Source organism: Hemiscyllium ocellatum, chromosome 18 (assembly GCF_020745735.1).
Source record: "Hemiscyllium ocellatum isolate sHemOce1 chromosome 18, sHemOce1.pat.X.cur, whole genome shotgun sequence".
Lineage (NCBI taxonomy): Eukaryota > Metazoa > Chordata > Chondrichthyes > Orectolobiformes > Hemiscylliidae > Hemiscyllium > Hemiscyllium ocellatum.
This window is the reverse complement of record NC_083418.1, coordinates 61793041-61814970: the sequence shown is the minus strand read 5'-3', so window position 1 is coordinate 61814970 and position 21930 is coordinate 61793041. Positions and strand designations below refer to the sequence as shown.

Sequence of the window (21930 nt, the reverse complement as noted above, 5' to 3'; positions counted from 1 at the left end):
AGCATTTAATGAGATTGTTACTGCTGATTAGGGAATCTAAAACAAGGAAGTCAAAGTCCTCTGATAGTGGAGCAGACATTTAGGACTTTGTTTAAAAAAATTACTTAACTCGAAGGGATGCAAATCTTTGAAATTCCTAACTGTGGAGTTCTAGGCACAGTAAAAGGAAATATCGAGTAAGCAGATTTTTGGTGTCTCCAGGAATTAAGGGATATTGGTAGTAAGCAGGAAGGTGGACTTAAAGCTTATGATTAGTCATGATTGTACTAAATGACAAAGCAAGTTTAACAAGGCGTATGATCCTCTCAAACTATTTCCTGTTATGTGTTCTTAAAACAGTCCTACAAAATTAAAATCATGTCTTAAAAATGCATAAAATAAAATAAAATCATAAGTGCCTGTTTGTATCCAACAGAAATATTCTACTTTTCTATATAGCAGGCCTACTGGAGTCTTCTGTATTACCTGATCAAGTGTTTTACAGCCATCAACAAGCACTCCGACTGGTTGTGTATCATGTAGGGATTCTTTAAGTTCTTTCAGTTCAACCTCATGAGGCATTAGTCTTTCATCCTGAAACGAATTAGACAAATGCATGACAGATTTGATTGATAATGAGAAGCTTAATTTCAAGACACAACTAAAATTCTCCACATAAATGAACTGATGAAGTAACTAGGGAAATTGACAAATCAGCATTACAAATGCACAGAAATCATCAGGAAGTGAAAGTAGGGTCCAGCAGTTTTGGGATGAGATCTCAGAGTTTTGAATTGCTGGACCTGAAGGTTTCATGAATAATGGAACAAGGCTCAGGATCACAGGGAAAGCAATCAGTAATTTCTGAAGTCAAATCTCAAACTTTACAAGAATTGAAATAACTCCAAAGTTGCTCGGAGAGGTTCTGGAGTATTGGACATGACGGTTGTTGAGAGAATTTTAATACAGGATAGGCTAAAGAGAAATAACACCATTCCCACTTCAGGTAAAATTTCAAATCTATAGCAAACCTATGAGATCTCATTTTATTAATTATAGGAATAATACGTAATTAACAATAACAACCACCTACGTCATGGCATTCTGATCTCTAAAACTCACCATAGATTTTGGTGGAATAGGTTTGATGTTGGAAATGTGGCTAGAAAGTGGTAGTATGTCCAGCTGATCATTTATCACAACACAATTCTTGCAGGATGCCAGGGAAAGTATGAATCTGAAAAAAAAACGATAAAAACAAGACTGACTGCGAGTAATAAACCAGTTCAACAAACAAATATTTAGAGTGAGGCCAACAAATAAGAGCAATGTGTCAAGAACGACCTCCTCTTCATCCAGCCTGACGTATTTCACACCTTTTACATTTAACAAACTTCAAACATTCATTTTTTTAATAAGATTAGATTAGATTACTTACAGTATGGAAACAGGCCCTTCTGCCCAACAAGTCCACACCGACCCGCCGAAGCGCAACCCACCCATACCCCTGCATTTACCCCTTACCTAACACTACGGGCAATTTAGCATGGCCAATTCACCTGACCCGCACATCTTTGGACTGTGGGAAGAAACCGGAGCACCTGGAGGAAATCCACGCAGACACGGGGAGAACGTGCAAACTTCACACAGTCTGTTAAGTGTATCATTCTGATGCTGTACTTCTGCTGCCCAGGTAGATTTTGTACCCTCACCATGAATTCTATCCTGGTAACAAGCCACTACATAGTTTAGTCAGTTGTTCAAAATTACTTTTTGACCCCAAGCTAGTCAATGCCATTTCCTCTTTCTCTAAAAGACCTCCTATGATCAAGTCCACGACATTGTCAATTTCTATATCTGTCTCAACCCACCTGTTGCTGAAACCTTTTCCTATACTATCAACATCAGTTCGACTAATCTGGTGCTCTCAGGCCAGTCTCCTATGTTGCTTCAACTATAATCACAAGTCACAGGACATCAGGTTATAGTCTAACCTTGTGCACTCTTTGCTCCTTTCTTTCTCCAGCCTCCTCCCATCCACAGGATCCTCTGTCCTGTACTCGATGACAACCACCATCAGGGCTTTCACCATCGAAGGCCTATGTTGAATAATTCACACTAGAGCCCTCTGGTTCCTCAACTCTATATACTCTTTTATGACACTCTAAAATTCACGTATTTGGTCAAACCTCTCATGATTTCCTACTTTAACTCAATGTCCATTTTTATCTGACTATTCCTCTGAAAAACTTATGGACAGTTTCCTATATTAAAAATACTGCATAAATCTGATGATTGTAGGACCTTCGCAGGAAACATTTGTTCCCTCTATTAAAATAAAGGATATTTAACTAAAAGTCAAACCTTCCAATGTAGATTCTGCAAAGAAGCACTGAAAATAGTACAGGCAGAGGTCATCTGGCCCTCTAAACTGGCTTCACCAATCAATGTGATCATGGCTGATCCTCTATCTCAAGGTCATAGTCCTACTCTCTCTCCCATGTCCCTCGACATTTTTAGCTTGAAGAAATAAATTTCCTGAGTTAAACCTATTCAAGGACAAGGCCGCCAAAATGTTTTTTGGGAGAGAATTCCCACAGGATCAACCATCGAGTGAAAAATTTCTCATCTCAGACCAAAATGACCTATCACAAATCCTTAAGATTGAGTCTCCTTGTTCTGGACCCACTGAACAGGGAGAACATCATCCCTGCATACAGTCTGTCCAACCCTGTCAAAATTTTACATGATTCAAGAAGATCCCTTTCCGTTCTTTGAAAAACTTATAACTGATCTGTAAAGAGATCCAACTTTGGCAGCAAAGATGGCCCATAGACTTATTACTTGTGTTCAAATTGTTAGAAAGTCCTACGCTTGAGTCCTACGTTAAAATAAGTTATAGTTTCAAGATGATGTAGACTTCAATCATTGTTATTCTAATATCATACACAATGGATGACAAAAATAAAACAATATATTACACTATGAAGTGTCAAGGTTGCGACTTGAGATTAAATACATTGCTTCATCAGTGGCTTAAGATAGGCTTTATACTGAGCTGAACTTGGCTGAACTGACTTGGCAGCACTTACAAACATATACTGAGTCCAACATGGCGGCGAGAGAGGTTCCCTGTGTCGATCGCAGTGAGACCGGCCATGAGAGCAGGAACATACAGCCCAAGGCAGCTGGCAGTGCAGGCAGAAACAAGCAAAGCAAGGCAGTCAGCAGCGAGAGCAGGAAGCTCCACCTGAGATGGTGGCAGCAGGTGCAAGGTCAAGTCCGGAACAGGGGAGGTCGAACCCTTGTGAGGAATGTGAGCCCAGCACAGCCAGATGCTTATAGTCTGTGGTGTTGAACTGTTAACTGTGTTTTTTGGTTTGTCTGCCTTTAGTAATAATGATTGCAATGTTTAACTTTGCAACTTTAATTTTCTTTATTTTACTGCTTTGTGCCAAGATTCAGTACTTAGGTACCTAAGATGGCACTGTAAGTAGTGACTTGTAAACTTTTCACTGCAGTCACATGAGTACATGTCACAATTACCCTAGTTCAATTCAAAATAGAAAATTGTTCCTTTTACCAGCACGTTATTTAAAATATCATAGTTATGATGATAACCACATGAATTAGTCAAAATAATTAAAGCTGCACAGGCGAGAACCAATTTAGAAAGTTAAGAAAGAGGAGGAGGATCAGTGTTTTGGTCCTTTGAGACTGCTCTATCATTCAATACTATCTTGGCTAATTGGTTTATGGTCTCAGCTCCATTTTGCTGCCCTTGCTTGCCTGCCCCCAATGATCTGTGACCGCCTTTGTCAATCAAAACTCCACCAAACATCACCTTAAATAAATTTCAAGACGCAGCCTCCACTACATTCGAGGGAAGAGAATCTCAAGATCAATTTTCATTCTTCTCAACTCCAACCCAGGTCTAAACTCCAAGTCTAACCTGTTCAGTCTTTCTTCATAACCACTTTAAGTGGATTCACAACATCTTGTATGAAGGCAATAAAAATTCATGACTTTCATATTCCAGTGCCCTTGGAATAAACAATTCCTTCTTTATCACTTATTGTTCCTACACACAAGACTTTGTGATTCATGATCCAGGACATTCAGGACCACTCAGTTCTGAAATCTCTCCCATTAAATTCAAATCTTGGTTACTCCTCCAAACTTCGATTAGCCCAAATCCTATCCAGAGCTCAGTTTACAAAACATATCCTCATCAAATACCATACATGTTTTGTACATGCAAAAGAAAAATCATGATTGTCATCAATTTTGAAAGCTTTTATCCAGCTCAATTAAATTTGTTATAATTTCAACAAAACTTGATACAAATGGGGAATGGGCAAGGAACTACTAATTCATTTTTGCTTAAACTCAGGATCCTGATTTTTGTTTGAAGAATACACAGAGGTGGGGTAAATTGACTTTTTCATTTGGAATTTGTTGGCAATTTTATTCAGAATGTTGTTGATGGTTTTAGTGTGGTGAAATTTTTGAGCTCCTGCGATGGAATTGGTCACAGATGTCAAAATATGAGCAGGTCGTTGGATGTGAAATCTCTTTAGTGGGATAGAAGCTTTTAATAAAAAGATTTCTTCTTTAGCTTTGTAATTAAGAACATAAATCAAGAGCTTCATAACTGTAATAACATTGAGTGTCATAGCATTAGTTTGCCCATCTCACTTACTCAGTTACTGTGACAATGGCTTTTTTTTTTAAAAAGAAAGAATTTACGATCAAGGCAATTTTCCCCTCCCTGCCTGCAAAATCTTTAAACTCTATATTTTCAACAGGTGATAATCAACTCTTCAAGCTATCCCTGTAACATTCCAGCTGTTCCTGTATTAAATCCCTAATGCCACTTGCAAAACCAAGTATGCAGCCCATTTCAACAGAACATAAATATTGATTCATGAGATCTTACCTTTCATTGAATCTGCCAACCACATCCTGATGTGATTCTGTTCTGAATCGAGCATGGACATCCTTGAATAGAGGATGGAAAAAGAAAAGATGCATGGAAAAAGGTAGTTGAACACAAAACAAAAAATCATTACCAAAATAATCAACAAGTTTGGGCTGTTGCACTCTAAGGAATGCAATAGATTTCAGTCTTCTTACTCTAAAATTGCCTTCTCAAAATACAGTGTGAGAAGGATGCAAAAATATATGGAAAGAGAGGTCTCAAGAGAAATGTGATTAAAATCAAATATAGCTTTTTGAAGGGTTATCCAACAAGGAGAGCGTAATTGCCATATATACAAGACTGCCTTTGGGACTGCTTCTAACCAAATTGATTTTCAAAAGAAAGGAAACAAGGACTAAATCAACTCAATATTTTGCACTGAAGATTCAACGTGCAGGATGTTTGAAAATAGCCTGAACAATTCCACATGCCTTAACATATGTCTAATGCTACAAAGTAAACTCCAACATGATCTATACCACACAGGGACCTTATAGGTACAAAATTCTGGCAATGTTGCATGGTGATTTATCCAATACAGCAAGAATAGGACTATTGACCAAATAAGTATATTCTTTTGAACAGTCATTCCTAGATTTCCTCCAAATTACTTAATGTACCAACATCCTGGCATGACATCATGGACTACAATTCATAAAATATATCATTGGGACAAGCTAAAGTTGTGAAGAATGTCTTTCGTTCTTCTTCCTCAATGTTCATTCAACAACTGGGATTTCTAGAGATGTGAAAACTGATTTATATTAGTGCACTCATTTGGCACAAAATACTCTCTGTAAACTTAAGTCAATAAAGTATCAGAATATTAACCAAATGATATTTTCAATAAATCTTGGGATTTCCAATGGAAAATACCTACATCAAATTATGTTTAAATGAAAATCTTAGAATATTTGCTATTCCATTTGGTGCAATGCATCTTGGTTTAATTTGAGATGACCTGCAGCTTTTGCAGGAAGCCAGTTTACAAATGAATGACCATCAAAGGCTTCAGAGGGAAAGAGGTCCACAGTTGCAGCAGCATTTGAGTGAAGAATTATGAGGGAACCCAGCGCATCATTCCAGAAGATAAGGCTCAAGCATGAACAACAATCATCTGAGAGGTGTCAAGTGAATTAGTGCTCTTGACCTCCTTCACAGGTACCAGTCTTCAGCCAATCTGATTCACTCCATATTATATCAAGATATAAAAGAGACCTAAGGGGCAACTTTTTCACGCAGAGGGTGGTACGTGTATGAAATGAGCTGCCAGAGGAAGTGGTGGAGGCCGGTACAATTGCAGCATTTAAGAGGCATTTGGATGGGTAAATGAATAGGAAGGTCTTGCAGGGATATGGACCGGTGCTGGCAGGTGGGACTAGATTGGGTTGGGATATCTGGTCGGCACGTACGGGTTGGACCGAAGGGTCTGTTTCCATGCTGTACATCTCTATGACTATACAGCTGCAGATACAGAATTCTGCAAAGGCTATAGGTCCTGACAACATTCTGAAGCAAGCACAGGACCTGGAATCAGCAGAAATGGGGTTCGCAAAAGATAGTGCCTGAGGATAGGTGACTTAGCTGTTGTTTGGATCCAGCGTTGGCAGTGGCAACGTGATGGCAGAACGGCACCACAGCATCATCGATGAGGTCATCCTTGTGATGAGGAACACGACTCTGACATCAGTTGGTCCATCACAGGCAGGGATGGAGGAGTAACGGCCTAGTGGCAAACACAGCCCCGAAGGATCTGCGACTTCAACGATGATTGGGTCCAGCGTGGATAGCAACGAAGCAGTTGCAGAGGGATGGCACGGCAGGCGTCGTTGATGGCAATAAGCTGGCTCAGAACTGATGGACTCTTCTCAAGCCATATCTTTTTTCCCCTTAGTCTAAAATTATTCAACGTGATGCCATATCATGACAACAAATAAAAGCTTTTTCCTATATTTTATTGTATTCTTACTGTGAAATACACATGACAATAAATACAAAATCAATACTATTGACAACATGTGCTCCAGAACTTGCTGCACCAGTGGGAAGCTGTTCCTGTACAGCAACAACACTGACATCTTCCCAAATATGTGGAAAATTGCCCAGGTCCCTTCTGCACACAAAAAGCAGGTCAAATCAAACACAGCCGATTACTGCCACATTGACCAACTCTCAATCGCCAGTAAAGTGATAGAAGCTGCCATCAACAGTGCTACTAAGCAGCACCAGCATTGGGTTCTACCAGAGCCAATCAGCTACTGACCGACTCAGCCTTGGTTCAAACATGGACAAAAGAGGTGAATTCCAGATGTGAGGTCAGAGTGTCTGCCCTTGACATTAAGGCTGTATTCGGCCAAACAGGGCATCAGGTAGTCTTGACAGAACTGAAGTCAATAAGAATCCATTACTTCAAGTTATAATTGGCATCAAAGAAGATTGTTGTGGTTGTTGGTCAGTCATCTCAACTCCAGGACAAGTCTGCAACAGGTCCTCAGAAACGGCCCAACCGTTTTCAACTACTTCATCAATAACTTTCGCTCTATCTTAATGTGAGAAGTGGGTATGATCACTGTTGATTACACATTTACGACCATTCGTGACTCCTCAACTACTGAAGCAAAGTTCAAATACAGCGAGACCGCGACAATATCCAGCTTTGGACTGACAAGTGGCAAGTAACATTCCCACCACAAAAGGGTGTCTGGAGTATCAGACAATTACCACCAACAAGAGAGAAACTTAACCACTGCACCTTGACATTAAATGACATTACTATCACTGAAACTTCAATATCAAGACAGTGAGATTTACCAGTGACCAGAAACTGACGTGAAAGTAATACAGTGGCTTCAAGAGTAGGCCAGAGGAGAGGAATCCTGCAGCAAGTAACTCACCTCCTGACTCCTCAAAGCCAGCCGACCATCTACAAGGCTCAAGTCAGGAGTGAAATAGATTACTTCCCACAGCCTGGGTGAGTGCAACTCCAAAAACAATAAGAAGCTTAACAACATCCAGGAGGAAGGTGCCTACTTGACTGGCCCGACATCCACAAACATTCACCCTCTCCAAAGGTAAGAAGCAGCAGTGTGTACTACCTAAAAGATGCACTGCCAAAATTCACCAAAGTTCCTTAGACAGTATCTTACAAACCCAGGACCACAACATCTTCAAGGACAAGGCAGAATATATATGGGAATATAACCATCTGAAAGGTTCCCTCCAAACCAGTGAACATCCTGATTTGGGAATAGATCATCCCCGTTTCTCATTGTCACTGGGTTCATATCTTGGAATTCCTCCCAACGACACTGTGCGCTGAATACAGCAAATGGACTGCAGTGACTTAAGAAAGCACCTCATTACCATCCTCAAAAGGCAAATATGGATGGGCAAAAAAATGTTTCCCTAGCGAGCAATGCCCGCATCCCTAAATGAATACGTGATTTGGAGATGCCGGTGTTGGACTGGGGTGTGCCTGATGAAGGAGCGTCGCTCCGAAAGCTAGTGTGCTTCCAATTAAACCTGTTGGACTATAGCCTGGTTTTGTGTGATTTTTAACTAAATAAATACACGTGCCCTGACATCATTTCAGTCTAATGGTAAGAGTATGCCCCTTTGTTCTGAACTCTGTCATTGGAGGAAATACCCATCCTATCAAATTGCTTACACATCTTATCCACTTCAATTCTATGATGTCTGAGCCCATCATATCTGAGGACAAATAACCTCCTTTAACCTGTCATCATAATGTGAGCATCCTAACCAGTGTCATTCTGCCAAGTTGGTGCCGCACAGTTCATTGTCCAAAATATCCTCTGTCAGGAGAAATTAGGGCACAAGAAATAGGGAATGCAGACTATATGACCCTTTCAAGTTGCTCCATGCTTTGCCACTTAACACAATCATGGTTGATTTCGGGCTTCAATTTCACCATCCTGCCCACTCTTCATATCCTGGATTCCACCAAGATACCAATTTGTCTATTCCAGCCTTGAAATGCATTCAACAATGCAGCATCTGAAAGTCACTGGAGCTGCGAATACTGTTTGAGTGAAGTAATTTCTCCCCACACGATTTGCCCCTTACCCTCAGATAGCCACCCAATGTTATACATTCACAACCAACAGAAGGTTTCAACAATCTCGCTGATAGAATCAGAATCTTGTATGTCTAAATGAGACCAACTCTCATTTTTCAGTGCTGCAGAGAATACAGACCTAAGCTACACATAATAGGGTAATCATTGTGAAGATGGGTGCACAATATTTGACCATTGCCAGACAATTTCTCCTGTCTCTGTTTCTGGAGGACCAACATTTACTTTAGCTCCTCTCTTCATAAACGCATAAAGGCTCTTGCAATACTTTTAAGTAATCCTTGCTAATTTTCTTCTCAATATTTTTGTTTTTTTTAATGTTTCAGTGGTTCTTTGCAAACTTCTATAACTCTCCTTTTCCTTAGATTTATTACTATCGTTTGCAACACTGCAAACCTCTTCTGCTAATGTGACTCTACCCCTCACTTCCTCAGTGATCTGTAGACGGGAAGCAAACTTGCAACTGGTGAATCTGCACAACAGGGTACAGCAGTACAGATAAAATAAAGCCGTATTTCTGCATCAAGGAAATCATCCATGTAAAGCAACAAAGAACAGAACTGATCAATATCAACCTTGCCAGTTAGAGTGTTTGCACCATTAGATAGTTATCATCAGCAAATTTCCACAGACATTTTAATTCTAGTGAAGGCGAGCAAACTAATTGGCCAATGAAAAGAACTTTGGCTTACTGGCACTTACTGCAGTCAAATAACACATACCATTGTCATAGTATAAAGCTGCTTCAACGAGTTGACAGTTCTCAGGAGAATCACAACAAGTCCACCTCCTTCCACTGTCTCAACAGTCCTGGCTAACAGATTTGGAGTCAGGGCCTCAAAGTCCTGCAACAGAAGATGACACTATGTTCAAGTGTACAGAAATGTTGGTAGTAACATTGGTTTTGTAAAACCAATCAATCTATTGATTAGTACTAATACTATTCCATATCACTTTTTGTTGAACTAAATCCTTGCACAATTGAAGAACTCAAACCACTGTGATTGTAATAGGATTTCAATGGTGTCTATAGTGATAATGTAATGGATGTTACTGCAAAGTTGAAGGTGCATGTTAATTATTAACATTTATCATTAATGAAGGTAAATCCGAGAGCATCCAAGTGCTCAATTGTAACAGAAGCTGATTGACAAGTATTTATCAGAGTCTGATGTGACCCTCATGTTTGAGAAGCTATGCATTCCAGCAGCATACCTGATCAAATGGCACAGCTTCAACCAGGCTTCAATATGGAGTCTATGAATGATATAGATCTCGCAGGATCTTTCCAGAATAGATACCCAAAGTACGACTTTTAAATATTCACGTGCAGCCCATCCACCTAACTATAATTCCTGTCACTTACAGACTTGGACTACCACCTCTTTCCTGGGATACAATTCCACAGGATCTGGAAGGTTTATAATACCTTACTCAAACAGTCATCACTCTAATGTGAGATATGAATATGATAAGTATTCTCAATATGTGACGGAAAGTATCATTAAAATAAAAACTAGATCACTAAAGGAATTATCATTGTTACTCTTTCAGGAGGTAGGTTTGCTCGCTGAGCTTGAAGATTCACTTCCAGACGTTTGGTCACCCTACTAGGTAACAACTTCAGGGGGCCTCTGGGCAAAGGACTGCTGATAATTCCTGCTTTACATTTTTATGTTTGGGTTTCTTTGGGTCGGTGATGTCATTTCCTGTGTGGAAATGACATCACCACAGGAAATGACATCACCAACCTAAAGAAACCCAAACATATAAATAGAAAGCAGGAATTATCAGCAATGCTTTGCCCGGAGACCCACTGAAGATGTTACCTAGTATGGTGACGAAATGTCTGGAAATGAACCTTCCAGCTCAGCGAGCAAACCTACATCCAGAACCTCAACCTGAGCTACAAATCATCTTCTCAAAAATTGCTGTTACTCTTTCAATTCAGGAATGCTGCTATGAGGCCACCTATCTCAGTAAAGAATAAGGATCAGTCTTGGGATCTTTCTGGTCTGAATACACTTGTCAGCCAAGCTCAAAATATTAATCATAAAGTGCTAGAATTTCATAACAACCCTGATCTTGTGTATGCATAAAAAAATGAATACATATAATATACACACCTGCAGAACACACATTCCGTAAGTGTTACCCAGGATTTTATGAGTCTCATTGTAATAACAATATCGAATGTTAGTTGCAGCAACAAAAAGCTCAAAAGGATCATCCTGCTTGAGATCAAGTGTACCACTTCTTATCTTCTTCTGCAACTGCCTCATTCGCTTCTTCCTGTGACTGGAGAAGAACATTAGAGTGAATATTGTTTTATAAATGCTATGACCTAGGTCTCACTCCATAACCTGTGACTATAACATACTGGCAAGATTTGGAAACACAAGTCTGATCATATTGGAAATTATTATTTACTTGAGCATGTACCAGTTACAAGGTAAATCAGGGCAACAGGGGATCAGGAATGACAGTAACTGGCAGCACCAACCATGTATTTCACTGACCAATGAGACTGAACAGTTGAAGCAAAAACAGGAATAATGGAGAATGTGGGCATGTAGAGACACACCAGATACAAAATAGAAAAAAACTAAATTGAGAGCACAAAGCAAAAGAAAAAAAGTTAAAATCACAAAATTAGTGACATGCTGGAATGAAAATGAAGACTGCACTGTGACCTGACTGAGCCATAGTAGATAAGTGGCAATACATTAACAATCATATTGTTACATTGATGTGTATAACCCTAATTGCCAACTTTACATGCAAAACACATTTCATTCATCGAAATAACTCAACATTTAACTTGCTAAATTTAATTAGTGTCAAGAGCAAGAATACAGCATTGTGGCGTAAACAAGACACAGACATGGATTTTAGATTTCACATTTGCTCAGTCTCTTTAGCAACACTTTTCGCAATACCTGAAATTAATGAGACATGTTATGACACACATCTGGAGTGGGTCAGAATTTGAACCTGAGTCCCCTGGCTCAAAGGAATGTCACTACCACTGTGCCCCAAGAACATACTGCTATTGTAACACTGAAATAAGTAGTTGCTGATCAATTAGACAATGAGAGATGGGTTTAATTTTTGTATTCTTGTTAATATTATAATGTCCATTTATAAACAGGCAGCAAAAAACTGCCAAAGAAAAACCAAGAAATCATGGCACACTTGGAGCCCCAGTTACAGGGTGCCCTTAACGCATCTAGCAATAATGATAATGGCATTCAATGTTAAGATGAAAACTCTTAAACAGTCTACTATCTTAATGTTGACAACACTGTATACACACTTCCAATCAAACTCATTACCACATTATGAATTAAATAAATTATAACAACTTTTAATTACAGGGAGTTAAACCCAGATTTGGTTTAACTGTTCGCAATCATTTTCTTCAAATGCTCCATTGATCTTGTCATAGAGTCATCGAGATGTATAGCACGGAATCAGACCTTTCAGTCCAACTCGTCCATGCCGACCAGATGTTGCAACCCAATCTAGTTCCATTTGCCAGCAACCGGCCCATATACTTCCAAACCCTTCCTATTCATTTACCCATCCAGATGCCTTTTAAATGTAGCAATTGTTGGACAAGCATATGGACGTATCTGGGATAGTGTAGGTTAGATGGGTTTCAGATTGGTATGACAGGTTGGCACAACATCGAGGGCCGGAGGGCCTGTACTGCGCTGTAATGATCTATGTTCTACGAGCCTCCACCACTTCTTCTGGCAGCTCATTCCATACACGTACCACCCTCTGCATGAAAAAGTTGTCCCTTTTATATCTTTTCCCTCTCAACCGAAACCTATGCCCACTAGTTCTGGACTCCCACACACCTGGGAACAGATTTTGTCTATTTATCCTATCCATGCCCCTCATGATTCTATAAACCTCTGTAAGGTCACCCTTCAGTCTCCAATGCTTCAGGAAAAACAGCCCCAGCCTGTTCAGCCTCTCCCTGTAGCTCAAATCCTCCAACCTCAGCAACATCCTTGTAAATCTTTTCTGAACCCTTTCAAGTTTCAAAACATCCTTCCGGCAGGAAGGAGACCAGAATTGCACACAATATTCCAAAAGTGGCCTAACCAATGTCCTGTACAGCCGCAACATGACCTCCCTACTCCTGTACTCAATACTCTGACCAATAAAGGAAAGCATAACAAATGCCTTCTTCACTATCCTATCTACCTGCGACTCCACTTTCAAGGAGCTATGAACCTGCACTCCAAGGTCTCTTTGTTCAGCAACACTCCCGAGGACCTTACCGTTAAGCGTACAAGCCCGGCTAAGAATTGCTTTCCCAAAATGTAGCAGCTCACATTTATCTAAATTAAACTCTATCTGCCACTCCTCGGCACATTGGCTCATCTGATCAAGATCCCATTGTAATCTGAGGTAACCTTCTCCGCTGTCCATTAATCTCCAATGTTGATGTCACCTGCAAACTCACTAACTAAACTTCTTATGCTCCCATCCAAATCATTTATATAAATGATGAAAAGTAGTGGACCCAGCACTGATCCTTGTGGCATTCCACTGGTCACAGGCCCCCAGTCTGAAAAACAACTCTCCATCACCACCCTTTGTCTTCTACCTTTCAGCCAGTTCTATATCCAAATGACTGGTTCTCCCTGTATTCCATGAGATCTAACCCAACTAACCTGTCTCCCATGGGGATCCTTATCAAATGCCTTACTGAAGTCCATATAGATCACATCTACCGCTCTGCCCTCATCAATCCTCTTTGTTACTTCTTCAAAAAACTCAATCAAGTTGCTCAGACATGATTTACCATGCACAAAGCCATGTTGGCTATCCCTAATCAATCCTTGCCTTTCCAAATAAATGTCCAAATATCCAGCCCCTCAGGATTCCCTCCAACAACTTGCCCACCACCAAGGTCAGACTCACTGGTCTAAAGTCCCCTGGCTTGACCTTACCACCCTTCTTAAACAGTGACACCACGTTAGCCAACCTGCAGTCTTCTGGCAACTCACCGGTGATACAAATAGCTCAGCAAGGGTCCAGCAATCATGTCCCTAGTTTCCCACAGAGTTCTAGGGTACACCTGATCTGGTCATGGGGATTTATCCACTTTCGTGCATTTCAAGACATCCAGCACTTCTTTCTCTGTAATGTGGACATGTCACCATCTGTTTCCCTACATTCTATGTCTTCCATGTAAACACAGATGCAAAATACTTATTTAGTATTTCCCCCATCTCATGCAGCTTCACAAAAAGGCCGCCTTACTGATCTTTAAGGGGCCCTATTCTCTCCCCAGTTACCCTTTTGTCCTTAATGTATTTGAAAAAACCCTTTGGATTCTCCTCAACTCTATTTGCCAAAGCTATCTCATGTCCCCTTTTTGTCATCATGATTTCCTCCTTAAGTATACTCCTACTGCCTTGATACTCTTCTAAGGATTCATTCGATCTATCTTGTTTACACCTGACATATGCTTCCTTCTTTTTCTTAACCAAACCCTCAACTTCTTGAATCATCTTGTATTCCCTACACATACCAGCCTTTCCTTTCACCCTAACAGGAATATACTGTCTCTGGACTCCCATTTCTGAACGCTTCCCATTTTTCAACCGTCCCTTTATCTGCAAACATCTGCCCCCCCCTCCATCAGATTTTCAAAGTTCTTGCCTCATACTGTCAAAATTAGCCTTCCTCCAATTTAGAACCTCAAACTTTAGATCTAATCCATCCTTTTCTATCACGATTTTAAAACTGTCAGAATTATGGTCGTTGGCCCCACTGAGATCCCCACTGACCTCACTCACCTGCCCTGCCTTATTTCCCAAGAGGAGGTCAGATTTTGCACCTTCTCAGGAAGGTACATCTCCATTCTGAATCAGAAAATTTTCTTGTACACACTTAACAAATTCCTCTCCATCTAAACCTTTAACACTCTGGCAGTCCCAGACTATGTTTGGGAAGTTAAAATCCCCTACCATAACCATTCTATTATTCTTACAGGTAACTGAGATCTTCTTAAAAATTTGTTTCTCAATTTCCCTCTGACTATTAGAGGTCACAATACAATCCCAATGGAGGGAATAATGCTGTTTACGGTCTGGGTTTTATCCATTTTGACTAGTTTGAGGCCAGTCTTGATCTCTGTAAGCATGAGTGTTTACTCTCAGGGTAAGTCTACTATCAGTAACCTGGTTTCCTTCTCGCCTTAAGAAATGGGACAGTAAGATTCTCAATCAGCCAGTGCTTACATGAGCCATTCAATTTCAAATGTACTCTGCAACTTAAAATTAACATTTTAATTTATTTTAATCATAGTCAGCAAGCCCTTAGCTACGAGGTAAGTGCACTGCATTATTTTGCTTTTATAATATAAACTTGGATACCATTTGTGAACTCAGTCTCTTTAGTCTTGCCTGATGATTCAATATCTATCTAATCTGAAACTCCTGGCAATGATTTGAAGGGGAAATTTGAATTGAATTAGGTTTATTGTCAAGTACTCATGTGAGTACAGTGAAAAGCTTACAAGTTGCCATTTACAGCACCATCTTAGATACAAAGGTACCTAGGTACAGAACCTTGGTACAAAGCAGAAAAATAGAGAAAACAAAGTTAAAAATTATAGTCCTTTTTACTAAAAAGTAGAAAACCAAAGAAACACAGTTAACAGTTTAACACCACAGTCCATAAGTGCCTAGCCATGCTGGGGTCACACAGCACTGAAGGGCTTAACATCCCCCACTCCAGGCTCAACCTTGTCCCCGCTGCCATCCCTGGCTACCTGCTCTCACCACCTTTCCTTGCATCCTGCTCCTGCCACCAAATTAAACCAATCTAAATAGGCTGTACCTATGTTTATAACATGTACAATGGTAGTTGCTAAGAGGATGCAACATGGTGGTGACACTTAGAGCACAGTAGCAATAGACAGGAATGCAATATGGTGGCTGCTGGGATAAAACACTACGGTGACTGTAGGGGATGGGGGCGTCACAGCTCAGCAGCAGGAGCAGAGCTGGAGTTACAGCACTGACATGGGAAAACCTATTGACATGAAGGAATGTAGTCCAGTGCTTAAGCTATATGCAAGGAGGAAAAGCTAAATGCAAATATTCTCGAAGATTACATGGTAAGGGGAATAGATAGTTATTGCTGTAACTGTCATTTTTTCAGTTATTTTCAAACAGCATAAGCAGCTAATGATAGACAGAATTAAGTGGTCCCACAAACAGCAGAATAAAGCTAAACTCTGCACCTTAACATTCAATAATGTTACCATCACTAAATCCTCTACGATCGATGGTCTGAAGATTATCATTGACCAGAAACTCAATTGGACTCGCCATATAAATATATTGGTTACAAAAGCAGGTCAGAGACTGGGAATACTGTGGCGAGTAACTCACCTCCTGATTCCCCAATGCCTGCTCACCATCTACAATGCACAAGTCAGGAATGTGATGGAATACTCGCCACTTGTCTGGGTGAGTGCAGCTCCAACAACATTCAAGAAGCTTGACACCACCCAGGACAAAGCAGCCCACTTGACTGGCACCGCATCCGCTCCCTCCACCACTGATGCTCAGTAGCAGCAGTGCTTACTTTCTACATGACGTACTGCATAAATTCACTGAAGAGCCGAAGACAGCACTTTGCAAGCCCATTACCACATCCATTTAGATGGACAAGGGCAACCAATACACTCGAAGACCACTACCAACATGTTCTCCTCGAAGCCATTCACCATTCTCACATTCAAATAGATCACCACTCCTTTAATGTTGTGGAGTGAGAATCCTAGACTGCCTTCCCTAAAGGGTCTATCTACAGCACATGGACTTCAGCAGTTCAAGAAGGCAGATCACCATCACCTTCTCAAGGGTAGCTATGGATGGGCAATAAATGCTGGCCAACCAGCTATACTTACGACTGACTGAAAAAAAAAAGGCTCAGTGTTAGCTTGGAAGAATAAAAACTGGCTGCAGGACAGGAAACAGCAAGTCATCATGAAATGATTGCACTTTAGACTGGAGGATGGTAAACAGTGGTGTTTCCCAAAGTCATTGAGGGGCCCAATTTTTTTGAAATCTAAATAAATGTATATTGGTGTAAGGAGTAAAACTTCAAAATGTGCTGAACTTGGGGGAGTGGCAAATGGTGAGGATAATACAAATCACCTGCAAAATGACAGATCGGATCACAGAATGGGCAGACAGGTAGGAGGTGAAATGTAATACAGAAATGCAATGAGATGCATTTTGGCATATGAAAGCAATATAGACTTAAATGACTAGTTTGACAAACTGTACTGGGTCTCACAGACCAAGGAGTACATGGGCTTAATTTTTTGGAGGTGGAAAAAAATAATGTATTCTGATATAAAGCAATAGTTGAGTTCGCATTTTCTTATGCAATCCCACTCTATAAGAAAATTGTGTAATAGCAGTAACAGTTAAACTGATGGAAACAGAATTCCCTTATAGCCAATAAAGAAAGTTTGCGTTCTACAAGTAATGGTCTAAATTATTCAATCGCATGATAGCTAATCTGCACTGAAGAAATATAATAGAACTGACTCTACTGAAAGTTGTTAGCAAACTTTATGTGATTCAGGGTTTCATAATGAAAGGCACTGAGTATAAAGCAGGGAAGTTGTGATGAACCTTTATCAAGCATTAGTTGGACTACAAGAGAATCTCTTCCAGTTCCAGTCACATCAGTTTAGGAAGGAGATTCTTGAGAAGGTCCTTGAGAAGGTGCAGATTAGACTTAAAAATAGTTGCTGGAATGAGAGATTTTAAATTAACTTGGCAAAGCTTCTACTGACAGCAAAGGAAATTGAGGAAAGTTTAAGCGAGATGCACACGATGATGACATGCTGAAGTAAGGCAGACTTTGGAAAGCCTCTCCCCATGTGCTGATGTTACAAGAACTTGAGGGCACAGATTGGGCAAGACAGGAAAGGGGAATGTGATAAAGACGTCTCTCATGTAGTGAAGGTTAATGATATAGAATCCAGTGCTCAAGAGGTTGGTGGAGGAGGGAACAATCAATGATTGCAGAAGAAAATTGGGTGAACGCTCAAAGGAAATAAACCTACAGGGCGACAAGGATGGACTGGAACTGAATAGCTCAATGCACCAAATGACTTTCTTCTGCACCATAAATGACTGTTGTATTTTCCAAATGAAAGGCAAGTTACCTGCTGAAGCCAAGCTCCTTCTTGTAACACCACAGCACAGATGGCCTGGCCTTTACTGTAGCTTTAGACAACATATGGTGAAGTATAACCACCTGCAGCAAAAACAGACAAAAATGTGTAGTGTAGTAATAAGTGTAGGGCAATTTCCATCAACTAAGTCATAGCAAGCAACACACACTGGCCTTTGGTTAACAAGAAACTTTGTGGAGAAACGGAATATTAAGTTGTAAATAATCCTGAGAGCAAACATTCAATTGACAAAAGGGAATGAACAAAAAAGTGCACATTTAAGGCTACTGCCTACTATGACAGAGATTAAAAGTCGACATGAAAGTTAGTCTGAATAGCTCTGATACAGTCTTTCAAAGCCAGCTGTAAATAAGTACATGCAGAAAATTAACACATTTACTTCACATTCTACCCAAGGCAGCCACCAATTTATTTCTGGTACCAAAGATATTTGATTTTTTTTCCAAATAAAGCAACAAATCTTCAACCCAGGTGATTATATGTCTCAAGGTCAATATAAAATACCTACAGTCAGGTTTCACATGATAACAAAATTTCTTCCTTAACAGTTATCATTGGGATCATCATCCTTTTAACAGAACTTCAATGCACAAGTTAATTTACTACTTTTGAACCCAGTTTGAGGAAAGTGCACAGAGGTAAAGAATTTTTGAAAATCTGCTGACTCCAGAAAACACCACAGCGAAGGTTAAAAGAATGATGTCAGTATACTGAAGGAAGAATGAAAATCAAGCCAGATTATGGAAAAGGTATTTGAATCTTAAGCTTTTTTGGGGATGAGATGGTGGGGACTAGCTTAGAAATGGGCTGCCATCTGGGCAGGAAAATCTGAGTGCACTGGCTCCCGATTCAGCAGGGAGATATAGAAATGAGAAATTGAACTGTTCCCTTTGGGTGTTTGAGAGAGAAATCAGGTTGCTGCATCAGCTCTGTTGCTTGGCACTTTTTAAATAGCCATTTTCATTGATAACTTGTTTCAATTACCAATTGGCAGCCTTAGAATTTATTTTTTTGAAAGTCATGCTTGCTACCTGAAAGTTGCTCACCAGCTACTGTTTGAATTTAAATAGAACAAGGAACTTTAGCCTAAATCAAGATAAAGGCTGGCATATTGTAAAATACTGCTATAAGTTACTTAGTAAAGTTATAACTCAACGCATACAATGTTTAAATGCAGGTAATGATACAAGATACTTGTAAAGATGAAATTCAGTTCTGCCCTTCAGGATATCACTTCAGGCCTGTAGGTTGCAGTTGAAGAGTTGATGGTCTGGTGTGAAAGCTTAAATTTGAAGATTTGTGTTCAGCAGCTGCGAGTTCTTCTGTAGTCTCATAATCAAAGTTTACCCTTGTCAGTGGACTCTGAGTAGAAATACTTCAGAAAGTGAGTGAAAGTCCCTTTGCCATACTTGTTCTGATGGCATGACACTCAATAACTGCCTGGATTCATTTTGACCAGAATAGGGATAGCTTCTGTCCATCTCCTTGTACAATGTCAAGGGAAAACTGAACTCTCATGCTGAAAACTATTTGTCTAGTTAGGACTTCGGCCTGAAAGCATTGTAAGGAGCCAAATGCTGCTTCCCATTTGGACAATAAATTGCAAATGCTATATAATTAAATGTGCCAAGAGAGATTTTGCAACTTGAAAATCAAGTGGAATTTTGTAGAGTAAACACTGAAATATACAAAATAAGAACTAGAGTAAGCCATTCAGCCCTTGAGATCTGCTCCCCCATTCATGATGATCATGGCTGATCATTCAGCTCACGAGCCTGTTCCCACTTTTCCCCGTGCTTTGATCCTTTTAGTCCAAGATGTGATAATCAACACTTCCTTGAAATCATGCAATGACTTTTACCTCAACTGCTTTCTGTGGTAATGAATTCCACAGACTCATCACTTTCTGGGTGAAGAGATTTCTCATGTCAATCCTAAATGTCTTACCCAATAGGTTGAGATTGTGATCCCTGATTCTGAAGTCCCCACCATCAGGAACATCCTTCCTGCATCTACCCTGTCTAGTCCTTGTCTAGTGTATACTTCAGCTGGACAAGATTGTTACTCCTTAGACCAGTGAGATGGACATTTATGGTACATAGTGACACCAAGAACCTCTGAGTTAAGAAAAACGACCTAATGACATTTCTGGAGTGGTCGAGCTGCAATCTAAAACAGACCAGAGTGTAATGCCCTCAGATATCCAGCAGCTTGCTAACAAGAAGCATCTCTCATATCACCTCTGAGAAAAATAATTTTTAAGAACCTCAAGACTTTAAAGAAATATTCTTCTTATACCGGTTTGATACCAGGAAAATTCTTGAGCTTGCACGTTTCTGGATTCGTACATGACATTGCAACTGCGAACGTGCATCAGCAGGAACTGGCTTTTTATAAAGAATACATTCCAAACAAAGAAATCTGACTCCAACTTTGTAACGGTTCTCCTTTTGCAAAGAACATAAGCTGTTTGACTGGAATTTGAGAGTTTGGAACATTTCCAGAGGTCACATGAACCAGTTTGAGAGTGTACAAAATATTGCTTTCCAACCCGGTGAATTCACCACAAAGGAAACAACCTTTGCAGCTGCCCATCCCACACCTTCCCGGCCCCTGTTGTGGAGAAAATATAGAGAATCACCAGGAGAAGCAGAGAGTTCTTCAAGAAATAAGTCTTTTACTTGCAAACAAAAACCCGTGACACCGAGAAAGCAGATTCTCAAATGCCCACGGACCTCATGGTCTGTGGATTTTTATATTTTTTTTATTATGCTTCAGTTAGCTTATCAGCATGTCCAACTATATCAAAAGTACCTCACTCAAGCTACACAATAAACCAGTGATGTTAGTTCCCATTATCTCTTTAGTTGTACATTCTAATTAATGTTATCCTAATGTCACAGTTGGATATTTATTGCTAACTCTGCTACAGTGATCTTCCATCCCAGACTAACCTGTCATAATAGATATTTAGCTATTCCATCTGTTACAATAGCCTCCTGTCTCAAGCTCACTCTGCTAACTACTAATTAGATATTTTAATGTCATGTCCCAAATATTTATTGTCCCAATCCCGTCATAATAACACTCAACAGAGAAACTTGCTTTATTACTTGTGTTATCTCATCTCGCCACAGTGGCTTTTCAGCCTTAACCTTACTCTGCTAATTGGTGTAAGAACATTCCACTGTTCTTATCCCATCCTGCATACCACAGAACACAGATTGTCAATGGTCTTCATACTTTAACTCCCCCCATGTGTTCATGTTCTTTATTTTCCATACCCCCTCAATTCCCTCTAACAAAAGCTTGTGGGTTGAAAGCCCATTTGGAAGACCCCACCAATGCAAGTGGAGAATTCTTCAAGGAGATGTCTAAATAAACATGATTTCTCTCTATCAGGAGAAATTGAAGTTAAAATCGATCAAAAAAGAAACTGCAGTGCTAACTGCTTGTATAGTGTTATGGACGAGGCCAGACCATTCAAAAAACATTCTTGAGCAGGAAACCCACACCAGAACTTTGCAATTTGTTTGGTAAGGGTACAGTGAAAGTTAGCTGGAGTAAGCCAGTTAACTTTCACTACATACTCACCAAACAAATAAAGTGCATACTGCAGATGCT

At 40.0% G+C, this 21930-nt stretch overlaps 1 protein-coding gene across 1 annotated transcript in view; it reads right to left on the bottom strand.

Annotated features, from left to right (window-relative positions):
• Positions 1-21930, bottom strand: part of nat10 (N-acetyltransferase 10) — a 78178-nt gene that overhangs the window by 49082 nt on the left and 7166 nt on the right. Inside the window, exons 3-8 of the mRNA XM_060839075.1 lie at positions 18277-18368; positions 11183-11354; positions 9779-9901; positions 4919-4980; positions 1102-1216; positions 466-573 (exon numbers count right to left, since the gene is read on the bottom strand). Coding sequence (XP_060695058.1) covers positions 466-573; positions 1102-1216; positions 4919-4980; positions 9779-9901; positions 11183-11354; positions 18277-18368 — 672 coding nt within the window. The remainder of the gene's footprint in view (positions 1-465; positions 574-1101; positions 1217-4918; positions 4981-9778; positions 9902-11182; positions 11355-18276; positions 18369-21930) is intronic.